This window comes from Rhodamnia argentea, chromosome 8 (assembly GCF_020921035.1).
Source record: "Rhodamnia argentea isolate NSW1041297 chromosome 8, ASM2092103v1, whole genome shotgun sequence".
NCBI classification, from domain to species: Eukaryota; Viridiplantae; Streptophyta; class Magnoliopsida; order Myrtales; family Myrtaceae; genus Rhodamnia; species Rhodamnia argentea.
The window spans coordinates 24,919,500-24,936,379 of record NC_063157.1 but is presented as its reverse complement, the minus strand read 5'-3'; the positions used below and the strand labels follow the sequence as shown (position 1 = coordinate 24,936,379).

The following is a 16,880-nucleotide window of genomic DNA, read 5'->3' as shown; positions in this document are numbered from 1 at the left end:
TATCACAGATTCACACAACAGCTGTAATTGTACAGCAAGTGAAGGACAAGAATTGCCACTAGCAATCACAAGAGCGACCCATCCACAACTGAAATTTTTCCCACATACTGAGAATTTCACTGAGAAGAAGACCTGCTATTTTCGTCTCTTGGACTTGTGTATGAACGGCTTAATCATCACCTTTCACTTTTTTTGGCTGTCACTCGACTGGGGAGTGGTTCACCAACTTCAACCATTTCTTCTCCTCTCTCTCCCTCTGATCTCTTGAAAAGAATCCGCTCCCACTTCACTAGATCATAAGTGAAACGAGACGACTCCATCGACCCACGTTGCCTGGTCACTCTGCAGGGTGCAATGGAAACCCTAGGGATGATCATCAACTTCATCGCCGTCCTGCTTCTGATCCGGCCGCCTTTGCCTCTGGGATCCAAGACCCAGCACTTCAAATGGGAGGTCGGCTACGCGTTCCGGTCGCCGGACTGCGTCGAGGGCCTCGTGATGGGGATCAACGGCCAGTTCCCGGGCCCGACGATCCGGGCCGAGGCCGGGGACACCCTTCATGTGGAGCTCACCAACAGGCTCCACACCGAGGGTGTGGTCATCCACTGGCATGGAATTAGACAGGTTAACTGCACATGGTCTTCCGCCATAATGAGCGCTTTACTTACGTAGCCCATACAGAGCTTTTCACATTACTTTTTTGTGAATACCGCTGAATGAATTTTCTCCTTTTTCCTCTGATTTATCATTTCTTATGCATGTTTTCAGTTTGGAACTCCATGGGCTGATGGAACTGCTTCCGTCTCTCAGTGCGCCATCAATCCTGGAGAAACCTTCGTTTACAGATTCAAAGTCGACAAGGTCTCTCTCTCTCTCTCTACCTCTTGCGCGAGCACGCGTTCGTCGTCGCACGATTTCACGTGCTGCATGCGCCAAATTTTCTGTCGAAATCCATTAAAATTCCATTAACATATATACGCCAACGATACGACACTGCGACATAGCCCCGTGTGGTCGAAATCCATTAAAACAGCGAAAAGCAAGTACCTTTTACATCGATAAGCAAATTAAGAATAGCTTTACTCATCAAATTTCTTATATGGTAGCTTCTCTCTATGTGAGTAGTTGATAAAGACTATACATTGCAGTTGATCATGAGCAAATCAAACTTTTCTCTGAAACGTGCAAATGTATATGCTGCTTTCGGGAACAGGCGACTTTGGTGAACGAAATATTTGATGTATAATGTTGGATTAGTACACGAGGTTATTGTAACGATATGATGTGTGAAGTCTGTGTTCGATGCAGGCAGGAACGCACTTCTACCACGGACACTACGGCATGCAGAGATCAGCGGGATTATACGGATCACTGATAGTAGATGTCGCGGAAGGAGAGAAGGAGCCGTTCGATTACGACGGCGAGTTCAGCCTCTTGCTGAGCGACTGGTGGCACCAAAGCGTGCACGAGCAGGAGGTCGGCCTCTCCTCCATGCCGTTCCGCTGGATCGGCGAACCTCAGGTACATATATATATACATACCGCATTGTCCTCGCCAGGGTCAAGTTCGTATTTATAATCTTTGAAATCATCGTTTGGTTTCCGAATTGCCGGGGTGACCGACGTCGATCTAAAGGCGATTTGCAGCATCATTTTTCAAGTATCGGTCTTTCATTTGATTATAACACTGTCGATTTCCGATACTAGTGGATCTTGTTTTCTCTGTTACAGGGATGAAAACTCGTGTAATTTCCCATTTTGTTTATTGTTGCATATATTTTCTTCTTCTGGGGTTTGAACTCTAGATCAAATGATTTTCCTTTTTGACGCTGGTCAAAGGAGAATTCTGTTGTACGATGATAGCCATGTGGGTGATGATGTGTGTTGCAGAGACTAACTTAGGACATCTATAGTTGACTAAAGCTTCGTGCGCCTAAGTCCGAGGTTTATATCCGGTGATTAATTTGTGAGGACCGCTTTAACAAATGTCTATAATTATTAGGAATATGCTTACATATCAGTTTTTTTACCTACTATGAGATCGACAGCATGTTATGAGCCAAGAAAAATTAAATAATAAATAATTTAAAATTATTGTGAAGTTCCACTCTTTCAAAGATTTGTGGCCCAAACATGTTGTTATTCTCACATTCACAAAATATATATAAAAATATATATATATATATATATATATATATTACGCTAGCAAAGTCCGATAATAAATCTCTAATCGATTCTTACGTATATTTTGTTTGTTAATCTCCAACCGAGTTAACAATATCATTTTATATATATTATGGTAATGATATTTGATTCATAAGAAATAATAGAATCGCATTTTGGTAATGAACGGTTATAAATAATTGTTTCTGCATATATATATTTTGTAATACCTACATTTGTATATATTATATGGTTAAGGCTAATTTTTTATGACGAGGTTTTTGAAAGAGTCTAATAAAGTAGAGATGCTTATCTTGTACTTGATAAATATGGGAAAATGTTAAGGAGTATCCCTCACGGTACTTGTTAAGCCTTCATTCATTGTGCTTTGAAAATATAGATGTTCCTATTTAAAGTATGCAACTTTTTCGAAATGTCTTATTGCTCAACTTTTGAACCGTGTCGATATGCGCTATTTCTATTTTCCATAGTCTTAACTATGATCCTAGGATCCTACGATACTCGTTAATAAGACCCGTAATAGTATTAAAAGATCAACCTTATATTGGGCTCATTTTTTACCGACACATAATATTGAAAGATAAATAATAAAAACAGAGCTTTAGCGCCTTGTAAGAGGTTTTTTTTCTTTTTTTTTTCGTCGGAATGAGAGGTTGTTGAAGTTAGGCTTTCTAACTTCAGGTCGGCTGGTAGGAGGAGGGGCTACGATATAGACTAGAAAGGGCACTTATCCTACCCGAAGTGAAGGGAAGTCAAGAGAAGAGGTGGTAGTAGTCCATGAAAGAAAGTGACACAAAAGAAACGAATCAATAAATATAGTATTGGAAAATAAATAAAATAAAGTTATGGGCGATAGTTACAGGAAAAAAAAATGCATGCTTAGATTTTGCTTCGACAAGAAAGATTGAGATAAATAACTAAAATTTCTTGCTACTAATGTTTATCATATGAATGCCTGAATGGGTATGTGTTTGGACCCATTATTGAAGGAAAAATAAGGTGATTTTGATCAACTTTGTAAAGCGATTGAAATAATCCCGATCGACATTTATGGTCCATTTGTTTCGTGATAAATGAATGATTTGCAAAATATTTTTCTAAAAACGATCACTTGTATTGTTGGAAAATAATGAGTTAATGGAAAATGTTTCCATTATTGGACGACCCACCTTAACTGGAAAAAGAAGACCCCAAAAAAAAAAAAAAAATCCAAGATGTACCCTAGTGACCCTTTTAATCTTATTTTGTCCCAAAACTTGGAAAGATTTAGCCAACATCCTTTTAGGATTATCTAGATTGACCATCTATTTGGTAGTTCTTCTTAATTCTTGTAATGATTATATGTAGGGTGTAGGGTTTTGCTAGCATGGCACACACAGAAAAACTTCTAGAGTAGAATTTATGTTCTATAAGTGCTTCTGAAGCGGAAATTCATTTGGTTATGCTACTTCTGGATTTTTTTGTTTGTTGCTCCAGTAGTAATTTTGGAATCGCTTGAAGAAGTAAAAAAAAAATCACTTCTCTCCAAAAGTAGAAAAATCAACTTCTTCTAATAAGTAGAAGTTGAAAAATTAACTTCCGGCAAGAACTGACAAGTAGGAATTGATTTTTAGAGCAAAAGTGTTGTCATGTGCGCCTATAATCGTGTTTGATTGACTGTGAAAGTAACAATATATTGTGAACCACAAATTCTTGTATTAGTGGACTCCATGATAACTTTTATATCATTTATCTTTTGTGGTCTAGATTAGGTTGTTAATTGCACAATGGATTAAGGAAAATCACATAATTATCTTATATGTCTATGATGTTCCTGAGTGTGTGCTTATGCCTCTATGCTTGTGTTTGGATTCTTTGTGCAGTCGTTGCTGATAAACGGAAGAGGGCAATACACTTGCTCGTTTGCATCGAGCTTTATCGTCGCCGGCAGCAACACAACCGCAGGTCGAGGCCGTCAATGCCAGTTTCTCGGGCACGAAGAGTGTGCACCTCAGATTCTCCCCGTGCTTCCAAACAGAACGTACCGGCTCCGACTCGCCAGCGCCACTTCTCTCGCCTCCCTCAACTTTGCGGTCGCGGTTCGTCCTCGTGAACACCTATCTATTCGCGATGTTTTGGGCATAAGGCTGTGACTTGGAACATAAATAATTACTCTCTGTGAAATGATTACGGGATTTATTACGCTATTCTATGCCAGATGCAGATTCTTATTATCATACTATTTTTGCTGTATTTAATTAATCATGATGGCTTAATGATATTCTAAGTATGAAATCGTTGTCGTGACATCCATCCATTTGCATGCATAAAGCCTAACCAAAATAGCGTGTGCTTCACTTTTTGGCAGAGCCACAAGCTGGTGGTGGTGGAAGCCGACGGCAACTACGTCCAGCCCTTTGCTGTCGATGACCTCGACATCTACTCCGGCGAGACTTACTCTGTCCTCCTCACCACCGACCAAAACCCCGCTGCCAACTACTTCATCTCTGCCGGCGTCCGGGGAAGGCAGCCGAACACCACCCAAGCCCTGACCATCCTCAATTACAAACCCAACCCGCCCTTTAAGCCTCCTCCCTTGCCGCCTCCGGTCACCCCTCGCTGGGATGACTTTGATCGCAGCAAGCGGTTCTCCTTGAAGATCCACGCCCTCGCCGGACGGTCCCCGAAGCCGCCAATGAAATCCAACCGCCAGATCGTCCTCCTCAACACGCAGAACACCGTCAATGGGCTGCTCAGGTGGTCGATCAACAACATCTCGCTGGCGCTCCCCGCGACCCCGTACTTGGGCTCTATCAAGTTCCGACTGAAGCATGCCTTCGATGGGGCTCCGCCGCCAGAGACGTTCCTGGCGAACTATGACCTCATGAGGCCGCTGGCAAACCCCAACTCCACCATCGGGAGCCGAGTCTACCGGCTACGGCTCAATTCCACGGTCGACGTGGTGCTTCAGAATGCAAACGCGATGAAGGAGAACGTTAGCGAGATCCACCCGTGGCACTTGCACGGGCACGACTTCTGGGTTTTGGGGTACGGCGAGGGGCGGTTTGTGGCAGCGGAGGCAGAGAGGCATTTCAACCTGGAGGATCCGCCGTTGAAGAACACGGCCGTGGTGTACCCGTACGGGTGGACGGCCATAAGGTTCGTGGCGGACAACCCCGGGGCATGGGCGTTCCACTGCCACGTGGAGGCGCACCTCCACATGGGGATGGGCGTGGTGTTCGCCGAGGGCGTGGACCGGGTCCGTGGGATACCGGTGGAGGCGATCGCATGCGGCTCGACGGCGAAGATGAGGATGGCTTCGAACGACGAACGAGGACAAGAATTGACGAGGGATTGAGTTGGTGGTTCCTTGTCTCGGGTTATTCTTCTCGTCTAATGCATCGACCATCGGGTGTACTAGGAAACCGTTAAATCTGTTATGGTCACATGAAACCGTTAAATCAGTTAAAAGTCATATGAAACCGTTTACGTTCCGTGTTATAACGGCCGAGATCCGTCATTTCACATGCCGCTTGATGAATACCGCATAATACTTGTTTCCCAATTGCATTGACCATGTTTAGACATACTAACCATTTTAATTTCGGAAAAACGAGTTAGGTAATCATTGATCCCAAAATTAAAAAGAGCATACTTTGGTGTTGGTGGCGTGGTGTGACACGATATAGATTGAAAGGCTTGTCTAAAATGAAATAGAGGTTATTGCGCCATCCATCGCCGGATGGAGTCCGGCGAATTCCACCATCGATGGAATAAATTTGGAACTTCAAATTAACTAATTGATTGAGTTAGTAAAATAATATCACTTTGTAGCATGACGAACTTGGCAAAAAACTACGTGTGTGATCACGCTAGAAGCACTCTTTAAGGCACAATTATTCTTATAATCATTTATTTTGAGATGTCATCATCAAAACGAGAGAACGTCGTATTTATTTCATTAGAATATTTCAAATGTCTCCATTGGTTTGGATATAAAGAGAGTTCTAGTTCACGGACCATCTTGAATAAATAAAAAATTAGGTATAATATTGTATATTGAACTAAAGTTTAGGAAACGACGACATTACATATTAAGTCAAGGTTTATGGGCCGTTCCCCATCGTTTTCCCAAAATAGATTTACCGGGCTGAATGGGCCTAACGTTGAAAATGGAGAAGCAAAATTGTGCGAGACCCAAGCAATTAAACTCGTTGAAAGGGGCCCAACCCACCACCAGGAGTGATCAGAAAAACCAAGCTGGACCTGGGTTGCACGCTAAATGTTGACTCGTTTCGTTACTGCTCCAATGGCGGGTCGCTGAAAATCCATCTCATTTTTAGCTAATTCGAACTTAGGAATGTTAATTTCGTGCCAATCCGTGTTGTCGCCTTCGGGTTTTCCCGATAATCATGTTAACTCATGCCGATCCCGTGTTGTCCCCTCATGTCGAGCTTTCTCGAGATTTATGTCAAAAATACCGTTTGGATTTTTTAAAATGGTTGCGTGAACGTTTAAATGGATTAATCCTATCATATAGATGCAAACCTTCTCGTTTTCCAGAATCGGTTAATTTTCCATCTGTAAGGATAGTAGCGGTGCCTTGGCATTATTTTGGACACGAAACGGTGCGATTCTATGATTATGCTTTTACGGACCGCCGGATATTCTTTCAATAATTCTTCATCTGAGCCTCTTTTGGGGTTCTTACAAGGTTCTTCATTTGGGCCTACCATACTCTCCTCCTCTCTTTTCCATAGACTCTGATCTACGGAACATAAGCGAATCAAAATCATCGATCGCCACGTGTCGATGTAGAACACTCGTGATTAAAAATAGCGATGCACCCGATCCATGTGGACCTACCTGGATCTAAACAAATATTTCCCTCTATATCAAGCTTTCGCGAAATTCATCTAAAAAAACCATTCGGACCTTCTTAACTAGATTATTCTCGTTAGATACACGCAGATCTTCCCAATAATTTTTCATTCGCGCTTTTGGGTGCCTCCTCTTTTCCTTTCATGGACCCCCGATCCGCAAATCGCATGCAATTGGAAACACCGATTGCTCATTTGGCCTGATTCGAAAATTCTCCGATGGCAAAGTAAAGGGGCATGTTCTTGCCTCGTCTTTGCGGACATTGGGAAATTCAATTCAAAATCGCTCCGATCGCAGATCATTTATAGTCAAAACCCCATCTTCATCTAATAACTAGCTAACAAAAGGAAGATATCTCAACGCGTATTTAGCAATGCCGTGCATTTCCATCTCCATCGGTCCAAGCAACACAATAATTGGTCTCCCTGACGATGAGTAGGTCCCCACATGTCTACAAATGGTTAAAAAGATCTTCAATTTGAAACGTTCTTTCTACCCCGTATTTATTCTTTTTCACTAGCCTCTTTCATAAAACCTTCTATTAATAAAAAAGCACGTGACAAATATCTCGCCAAACAGTCGATTTCACTGCCATTATTTTTTTGAATTTGATATTCATTTTTCTCAACTGTGCAAAACTTACCCCTCGTCCTTAAATAAACCCCACTTTGACCACTTGAGCAGGGCCCCCACAGTCACTTTCCCATGAATGGATAGTATTTGGATTTACACACGCGCTCGAAATATTATCAAAATAATATATTATTGGTTTTGGGAATATACCCCTATATTATAATCGGGACCGGTCACTTTCCAACCCCGTGGGCTCGCGATATGTGATCAAGAGTGTTCGAATTAAGTTCAATCGCGTTCTTAACATAGACACGCCTAGCCGTTATGCGCGGATAAATAACATGAACGATGCGCATTTTGACTCTTTTTTTTAAAAGTCTAATTAACTGAATATGCTGAGATGCTATGTTTAGTTATATTCAAACCCGGCCTTATGTGGAAATTGAGAGCGGGTAACGCTCCATGAAACCCGACATAAATTCGGTACGAAACCTTAACACGAATTGCCAGCTCGTACTCTCCCGGGCAAACTTGAAACGTTCCATAAAAGTCGGGGGATACACATGGCAGAACACAAGTTACCCCAGAAAGAAATTTCCATGTTTCCAAATTTTTACCCCTGTCTTTCTCTCCCCTCAATTATTACAAGTCCGAGTGGGGGGATTGGCCGATTGGGGTACGAATTTACCGTCCTGCCTCCCCACACCCCGGAGCCCCCCACTCGCTCGACAATCATTGTGGCCACGACCCGACCCGGCGGCGAAGGAGACGCGGTCCCCACACTGGAGCTGTGTCTTAAATGCCACTCCGAGAAACGGCTGTCCCTGTCCCGCGTCCCAGATTGGATTGGCCTGACCCGGTTCTTATATATCCCCGAACCGGAATAAGGTCAATGCCATCGTTGTTCAATTCGCATTTCGCACCTCTTTAACCCCCTCCTCTCTCTCTCTCTCTCTCTCTCACTCCTATTTTCACGAATCGGTGCCACCACTCACAAAGCCGTCATGAAATAAAGAAGTATGGATCGCATCGCAACAATATCAAGATAAAAAGGCTCTCTCTCTCTCCTTTCTCTCTCCCTCTCTCTCTCTCTCTCCTCTCTCGAAGATAGCAGAGGATGCAAAAGGATTGACTTGCGGGGGAATCGCAGGAGCTTCGCTGAGATCTTTTGATGCTCTGATTTCTCCAGGTGCGATCATTAGAGTCTCGTTTTAGCTGACTCGTTTCTGTGTTTGGGTCTTCGGATTTTGCGGTTGTTGTTGTTGTTGTTGTTGTTGTTGTTGTTGTTTTCTTCCCAGTTTGATGAGTGGCGTTGTTCCGAGCTGTTGTCGGTTCTGAGTTGAATCGACTCGCCGGTGTCGCGGAGTCGGTGAGTGATCGGAGAGGGGTTGGGTTGATTCGGTTTCGATGAGTTTTGACTTCGCTCGTGTGAGTCCTCCGCGCGATTCTAATTCCAGAAGTCGGTGACTTCGATTCGATTGGTCGCTCTTTCGATTTCTTTTTGAGTTCTTCTGAATGTCCCTTGTCTTGTGTTGGAGATATTTTAGAAATCTTCTAGAGATATTTAGCTTTCGGAGCTGGTTCGATGTGGTTGAACTTTTGGAAGAATCTGTTCGGTCGAATCGTATGGAGTCGCTTGCAGAAGCTAGGGAGTTGGCCTTCACAGCTTGCTCTCAAGAAGAAACGCGTTCTGCTCTAGATTTTTCATTTTTCATTTTTTTTTTTTTTGCGATTCGTGGGACATAGATCTTCCTATTCCTGACATCTTACAGAACCTGGGGTTAAGCATCTTGGTTGGCAGATGTTAGATTCATTTTTCTATCTTGATTGAATCATGTCAAAACTTGAATATGATGATCTGGTCTCACTCACTTGGTTTATCTCCTCCATCCTCCTCTTGCAGTATAACGGAAACCCAGCAACTCGAGCAACCTTGTGCGCTGGAGTCGGTGTTTAGGTCTTGTTTTTGGATTCTGATCTTATAAGCTTGTGAGGGTTTTTGCGGTTTTTTCCGTCTTAGATCTATATCAGACAATGATGATGTTTGATGATTTGGGAATTTGTGGCGATCTGGACTTCTTCTCTGCCCCTCTTGGGGAGGGACATCTGGTCGCTCCGCAAACTGAGCCAGAGGCCACTGTGGAGGATGATTACTCTGATGAAGAGATCGATGTGGACGAACTCGAGAGAAGGATGTGGAGGGACAAGATGCGTCTCAAGCGGCTGAAGGAGCAGAACAAGGGAAAGGAAGGAGTCGATATCGCGAAACAGCGGCAATCCCAAGAGCAGGCGAGGAGGAAGAAGATGTCGAGAGCTCAGGATGGAATTCTCAAGTACATGTTGAAGATGATGGAGGTCTGCAAGGCTCAGGGTTTTGTGTATGGAATCATCCCAGAAAAGGGAAAGCCAGTTACCGGGGCATCAGACAATCTCAGAGAATGGTGGAAGGACAAAGTCAGGTTTGATCGAAATGGTCCAGCCGCCATATCCAAGTACCAAGCGGATCATTCCGTTCCCGGGAAGAACGATGGGTGCAACCCCATCGGGCCTACCCCGCACACACTGCAAGAGCTTCAGGACACAACCCTCGGCTCGCTTCTGTCAGCACTCATGCAGCACTGTGACCCCCCTCAGAGGCGGTTCCCATTGGAGAAAGGCGTTCCTCCGCCATGGTGGCCCACTGGAAACGAGGACTGGTGGCCCCAGCTGGGTCTGCCGAAGGATCAAGGACCGCCGCCCTACAAGAAGCCTCATGATCTTAAGAAGGCGTGGAAGGTAGGTGTTCTCACGGCGGTAATCAAGCACATGTCTCCTGATATTGCCAAGATCCGCAAGCTCGTGAGGCAGTCCAAGTGCTTGCAAGACAAGATGACAGCCAAGGAAAGCGCTACTTGGCTAGCTATAATAAACCAAGAGGAGTCTTTGGCGCGAGAGCTTTACCCAGATTCATGCCTCCCACTGTCCTCATCAGGAGGGAGCGGGTCTTTGGTCATAAATGACTGTAGTGAGTATGATGTCGAAGGGGCAGAAGACGAGCCCAACTTCGATGTACAAGATTGCAAGCCTGAGAATCTCAACCCACCATCTCATCTGGGTCTGGAGAGAATGAGAGAGAGAATTCCATTTGTTCAGCAATCGCCTTTTCCAATGAAGGGAGAAGTTGTCACCAACTTAGATATGGTGCGGAAGAGGAAGCCCTGCAATGATTTGAACATGATGATGGATCACAAGATTTTCACCTGTGAGTTCCTGCAGTGCCCTTACAGTGAACTGCGACTAGGGTTCCGTGACAGAACCTCGAGGGACAATCACCAGCTAAGTTGCCCTTACAGAAGCAATTCTTCAGAGTTTGGCGGGTCAAACTTTCATGTTAATGAGGTCAAGCCAGTCATTTTCCCTCAAGCTTTTGTCCAGTCCAAGCCCTTGGCTTCAGCAGTCAATTCAGCATCAGCCCCCTTTGATCTGTCAGGGCTAGGAGTTCCTGAAGATGGGCAGAAAGTGATCTCCGATCTTATGTCGATCTACGATACCAGCATCCAAGGCAATAAGAACATGAATCCCGGGAACGATGCGATCATAGAAGAGCGGAGCCGTCCTCAGCCAAAGCTTCAACAAAACGAGTACGTGGGATCATTCTTCCATCAACCCGGTGCTTCGACCAATCATCACATGTTCACTAGAGAGGACCTTCAGTTCGACCGGTTCAAGGCCATGAACTCTTCATTCGAGGCCAACAACCACAGCCATGACAACCTACAACTCATGTTCGGGTCTCCATTCGATTTGTCGTCTTTTGATTTCAAGGAGGAGGTACCGGGCGGAGTTATGGATGCCCTGCCGAAGCAGGATGTCACTACATGGTTCCAGCAATGATTCCGATTGCTCGGCTTGTCTCGGGCGTTCTTGGGAACTGTATATTTCTCCGAAGAGAGAACTATACTTAACCTTGGTCTCTTTGCTTGGATCAAGTTAAGTTTCTTGGCCAATGTCTTTGCTTAGCTTATGTATTCTCTTAAAAATTTTTAGGTGTAGATTTAGAAAGTTTAGGCAGGGCTTAAGACGGGGAAATAAGATATTAGACAAGGACCCATGACTAGCCCTGCTGCTGAATATATAAATGTTGTGTCTGGTTAAGTGATTATTCTACTAGACTGTCGTATAAATAAGTGAGGTGCATTTTCTTTTCTTTCCCCTTCTTTGTTTTCTCTTTTGTCATGTTGGAATCTAAGGGTGTTATCTTGTAATTGGACGCGTTGGCTTGTCCTTGTTTGAATTTGGAACTGGTTTCTCTTTCTGCTCTGCTGCACCGCGATCCCCATGTGCGGAAATGACCCACCAACCTGATTGGTGGCTGACGAATTGACTAACACGTTTCACCTTGAAATGGTGGGTGCTGTTCAACGACGGCTCCTCTGCGATTCGACGGTCCATCGTTTGTGTATTCTTGTCCTTGTCGGTCACAAGTTGTCCAAAGGACTCTTTCTCTTGGGGGGTCTTGTCGATAAGATGGGGCTTATCTTTTCGATGGGGCCCCGCTATAGGGAAGAATGCAACCGATCCGGAAAGGAAAAGAGAAAAATTAGGCGGGTCAAAAAGCGTTTTTAATTCATTCCCATGTGACCTCCTTTCCTTGCATCTTCCTCTTGGAACCCTCCCTCCTCATCCTCCCCCCCCCCCCTCCCCCGGGTCAGCACTCGGCAGACTTCATTGCAAGAATTTGTTCCAAAATAATATTTAACAGACCTTGCTTCATGATCCCATTTCTCAAGAATTACAAGGACGGCAACCAGAACGAGACTTCCAAGGTGGGAATTTCCCCGTGAGTTATAGCGTACGATTCGTCGTGGCGGATCGCATGTCGGGATTCGGTTTCGTGTCTAAAAGGGGACATCTTGTGCTGCTAAATGTTCTGTCCCCCGAGTCTCATACATGCACGGAGCATGAGACCGACCTCTGGGTCTAGCTTATACACAAAAATGTTAATCTATATTGTTCGCCACCGTACCGCGATTCGATTCATTTGAATATGGCCTATTGAGTACAGGGCTCCCCATGTGAGAAGGGGGTTTGATTATGATGGTTAAATCTGTTGCTGTGTTCGTTGGAAAAAAAACGAGTCGATGAATCTGTCGATTTCGAGGAGTTTCATGGTTCTTTGTAAAGAGGACAAGAGATATGGTGCATGAACCGGGGAAGATCACGAGGGCCAAAGCCAGATGCAAATTAAATTACGAGGAGCATTTTGTACGGGAATTAAATTAATGTTTTATTAATTGTCTGTTGCTTGCTTTTGAGGACACACCACACACCCTCCTCGATTTTATTTATCTAAAACAAAATAGAAAGGAGGTTAGAAAATAATTACTGATTTTTAGTTCTTGGTAATAGCACAAAGGCACCGCCCAATTTGTTCTTTCGAGTGAAGGTGCACCTGGTGAGAGCTTTTGTCGATCTTCGTTGCTTCTGGTGGTTTTTATTTTAATCTATCTTTTGGAGTCCCGTCTTTTTTCCAGGAAAAATTTCAAATAAAGGTTCGAATTGCCATCATTTTTTTTAAATAAGGCATCGAAGTGAACCTTATTTCAAATAAGGGATCAAAGTGACCTCATTATTTAAAAAAAATGCACTATCAAGGATATTTTCGTAATTTATATTTACTAAAAATTTTCTCTTTTTTTGTTTTCCTTTTCTTTTTCCCTTCCTTGTCGCCTGTGGCCGGTCTCGGGCGATGATTGGCCACCGGTAAGGGCGGGTTCAATTTGTTCTTTCGAGTGAAGGTGCACCTTGTGAGAGCTTTTGTCGATGTTTATCACTTCTAGTGATCTTTATTTTAATCATTTTTTTTGAGTCCTATATGCTGACCCCACCCCCCCCCCCCCCAAAACACACACCAAAAAAAAAAAAAAAAAGGATCCTATATGTTCTCTTGGATCAATAATGTGTCTTTGCTTTTGCCACTTTTTAGGTTCTTTTTCACTACAAGGATGGAGATGGAATGAAAAGGTCCAAATCGCATGAAAAGTTTGCTTTATTCCTTTTCTTTCCCCCCTTTCTTTTCTTGGTTAAAACGACACGTGAAATAATGAGCATAGTCAAATCGAGAGCCATGTAGGAATGATTCCCACTTGTTTTGCTGTTTTAGATCTAGGGTCAGTTACACCCCGCCGGAGCCTGTCTCGAAGATTGATTTAGGTATCGCACGTCGACCGGGCTACATTGGAAGTTGTTGAATCCGAAGAATTTTTTTTTTTCTTCTGTTAACTTTTGTGTTGGAGTTTCGGTGAAATCAAGTTCGGGCATTGAGATTGGAATCGCACGAGCCAGAGCGAACGCGTCTCTAGTACTTTAAGGGAGCTACTACCCCGACAGCCTGACAAGACAGTAATTATTTCTGACCCCACGATTTTTTTAATTAATCAGCGATTTATGCAAAATACGCGATGATGATGTGTGGATTTACGATAAAAAATAACCGACGGTATCGTTAGGGTGTCGGGGAAGTATTTTCTATATTTTAATATTTTTATTCATTGGACTTTATTTCTAAGAAATATGTACGCACGATTATGGAATGAGGATGAGACGTTGACAATGTCCCTCAACACTTCATCCTGTTTTCCTTTATTTATTTGTTTATATATTGTTTTGCCGTAGATTGACTTCCATGATCATCTCCCACCCCTTAACGTGCTCGATCGTCTCAATAATTGTTGTTCTTTTAACTTCTTTCAGCAATTAAGGCATCTCCATGACGTGCCTTGATAACGGGGCTTGTGATTGATCGGTTACGCCATGTTCCGGGTGACATTTCGCTTCAAACCTATTATATTAGTATCAATTTAGTCATAAATCGTTTTATTATACCAATTTATTGGACTTTGTGTTATTGTAGTCCATTCAGCCAATTGCGACATGAAATCGCTAGCGTAGACGTTGGTCGTCTTACGTGACACGACCTAACATGAATAAATTTTAATTATTATTTTTTTAAAATTTTTTAAAATTTTTTATTTTCTCTTTTTCATTGTGCCCAGCGAGGGTCGCCCCCGCGGCCGATGATGGCCTGGGCAAGGGCCGCATTCATATGAGCGAGTTCCGGTTGAAATTGACCGAATAGACAGTATCGGCACAAATAAAAAAAGTTTAGATTAAATTGGTTGAATCAAAGATTTATGGCCGAATCGACATAGATATAATAGGTTTAGATTATTATTTTTTTTTTAAGACTTTCTCGCCGTAATCAATGTCAACGGTTCTCTTTGGTGTAACTACATGGCATCTTCAACGAGGCGTTGAGTTGTTTTTGGTGCATGCACATCGGGGGGGATTCCCAAACGCATCTAAAAAAGAATTTAGAATCAAGGTCAACGCTTCTTTTGTCAACGTTTCTCCTTTTTATGCTGTTCATTTAGGGTCATTTAATCCGCTTAATTTAGAAAAAAAAAAGAATATTAGATTCTAAAACATTGATTGTGCATAATATGAGTACATGTATACCTTCACAAACCGCAAATTTGTCTTAATTTGTTATAAAAAAAAAAAACTAGTATTTCATTTTCTTCTCGTAAAAAAGGAGAAACAAGTGAGAGGCGTTACTGTGGACTTTGGGCCCCACCGCAATAATTTTTGTCAATATTCTCGGAGCCATTACTCAAGATCGAACTAGCTTGAACTGATCGAGTCGGCCTGCTTCGGTCGAACCACAGCGGCCACTCGCGACACGGCACAACTAACGCCAACTCTTGCATTTCCCCTGTACGATTATCATCCAACATTTCGAAAATTAAAAAAAAATTAATTAATTGTCATCCAAGATTGGACAGCGCTGTTTGGCAGATGGGCTCGTAGCCCATCTAAACGGGCCTAAATGGGCCAGGTCAAGGGCCACGGGTCAAAGCCCAATTCGGCCCATGAAAGGCATTGAATGGGTTCCCTCAACTTGCGTCGTTTGGTTTCGGTCAACGACAAGGAAAGGGTACATTTAAACTTTAGGGACCATCCAAAACACCGTATGGAGGAGGGCGTGGAGTGGGCCCCGTGGGCATTTAACACTGTCGTTTTGTCTCGAAGCGACTTGTCGTTTCTAAGATGCGGACCTCTCATCACTTAAAATATCGTCCATCTTTTGCCTTTCCTATTGAATGTATTTGCTTATTGGTGTTCAAGATCCTCTCCGTGCTTATCCATTCTATGGTTATCCAAACACGAATTGGTCCCATCATCAATTTAAGGGTACTAAATTCTGGAGAACCGGATTCCCTAACATTGCTTGACAATGTTAGGGGTGACATGATCGATTTGGGCCGTCCAAATAAAAAATGGATGGCCCGGATTAATCCACATCACTTCTTTTAAAATTTTAAAATTTCCAGCCAAAAAATTCTCCCCTTTTAAAAGATGATGTGGATGAATCTGGGCTGTCTATTTTGAAATGGACGGCCCAGATCCATTAATGTCACCCCTACCTTTATGGTAGGGGCCCTCATTAAATTGATGATCAAAAGCCCTAAGAAATGCATGGGGAAGGTCGGATTAACCCGAAAAAAAAATGATCCAAAAACGAATTTTATCTAAATTTTTAAAAGATTTTACCCACCCAACAGTGAAATCCCGCAAATAAAGCAAGGTCACCAGTTCGGACCAAAAAAGGAAAATTGAGCATAGGAGTGATTTCCGAGCTCATATTGAACAACGGCAATTCGACTTTAATGGGAGTTGCTCCTCATGGGTCGTGGTTAGTTTGCTCGCCGGCGAAGTCCATCCGATCACGATCCCGACGGCCGGAAGCACAATTCGGCAGAGCACATTTCATCTTGCGCCGGAGTAGCTCGATCATCTTGTGAGGAATTTGATATTTTCTGAAATCGTGGATGGGGAGCTGGATAGCGACTTTTCTTGGGTTTAGTAACGGATTTTACTTACCGATTCACCGGTGAGCGGTCCGGGGGGGGTCGAAGGAGGGCCTTTGATTTGGGCTGAGCCCAGATCGTTGAGCATGGACAAGGAAAGGATCCCAAAGTTTCTGGGCCGAGCCCATTAAAAGGGTCTCCAAGCTCAAAAGCCTTCATTTGTTCGTCTTTTGCTCACTACACGCCAACGGGTGCAAATGCGTGCTTGGTTCGGCTTTGAAAATGGACTTTGAGCAAATGTAAATATTTTTAGCCTAAATGGATTTGAGAAAATACAAATGGGATTTGGTAAAAAATCTTTTGAAATGAAAATTTGGATTAAGTAGTGCTATGGCCCAAAAAAAAAAAATTTTTT

At 43.3% G+C, this 16,880-nt stretch overlaps 2 protein-coding genes across 3 annotated transcripts; both read left to right on the top strand.

The window, feature by feature from the left end:
* The first annotated feature begins 189 nt into the window (after positions 1–189).
* Positions 190–5,637, top strand: LOC115735537 (L-ascorbate oxidase-like). Of its 2 annotated transcripts, XM_030666818.2 has the most exons (5): positions 190–624; positions 769–861; positions 1,309–1,521; positions 4,046–4,261; positions 4,531–5,637. In XM_030666818.2, exons 1-5 carry the CDS (start codon positions 355–357, stop codon positions 5,518–5,520), a joined length of 1,782 nt encoding a protein of 593 aa, XP_030522678.2. In that variant the 5' UTR covers positions 190–354; the 3' UTR covers positions 5,521–5,637. The 2 variants fall into 2 exon arrangements, with proteins under 2 accessions (XP_030522678.2, XP_048139421.1); XM_048283464.1 differs by lacking the exons at positions 190–624; positions 769–861 and adding an exon at positions 1,058–1,240.
* A 2,991-nt stretch (positions 5,638–8,628) lies between these two features.
* Positions 8,629–11,915, top strand: LOC115735536 (protein ETHYLENE INSENSITIVE 3). Its single transcript, XM_030666816.2, has 2 exons — positions 8,629–8,805; positions 9,520–11,915. Exon 2 carries the CDS (start codon positions 9,651–9,653, stop codon positions 11,487–11,489), a length of 1,839 nt encoding a protein of 612 aa, XP_030522676.2. The 5' UTR covers positions 8,629–8,805; positions 9,520–9,650; the 3' UTR covers positions 11,490–11,915.
* The last annotated feature ends 4,965 nt before the right edge of the window (positions 11,916–16,880 follow it).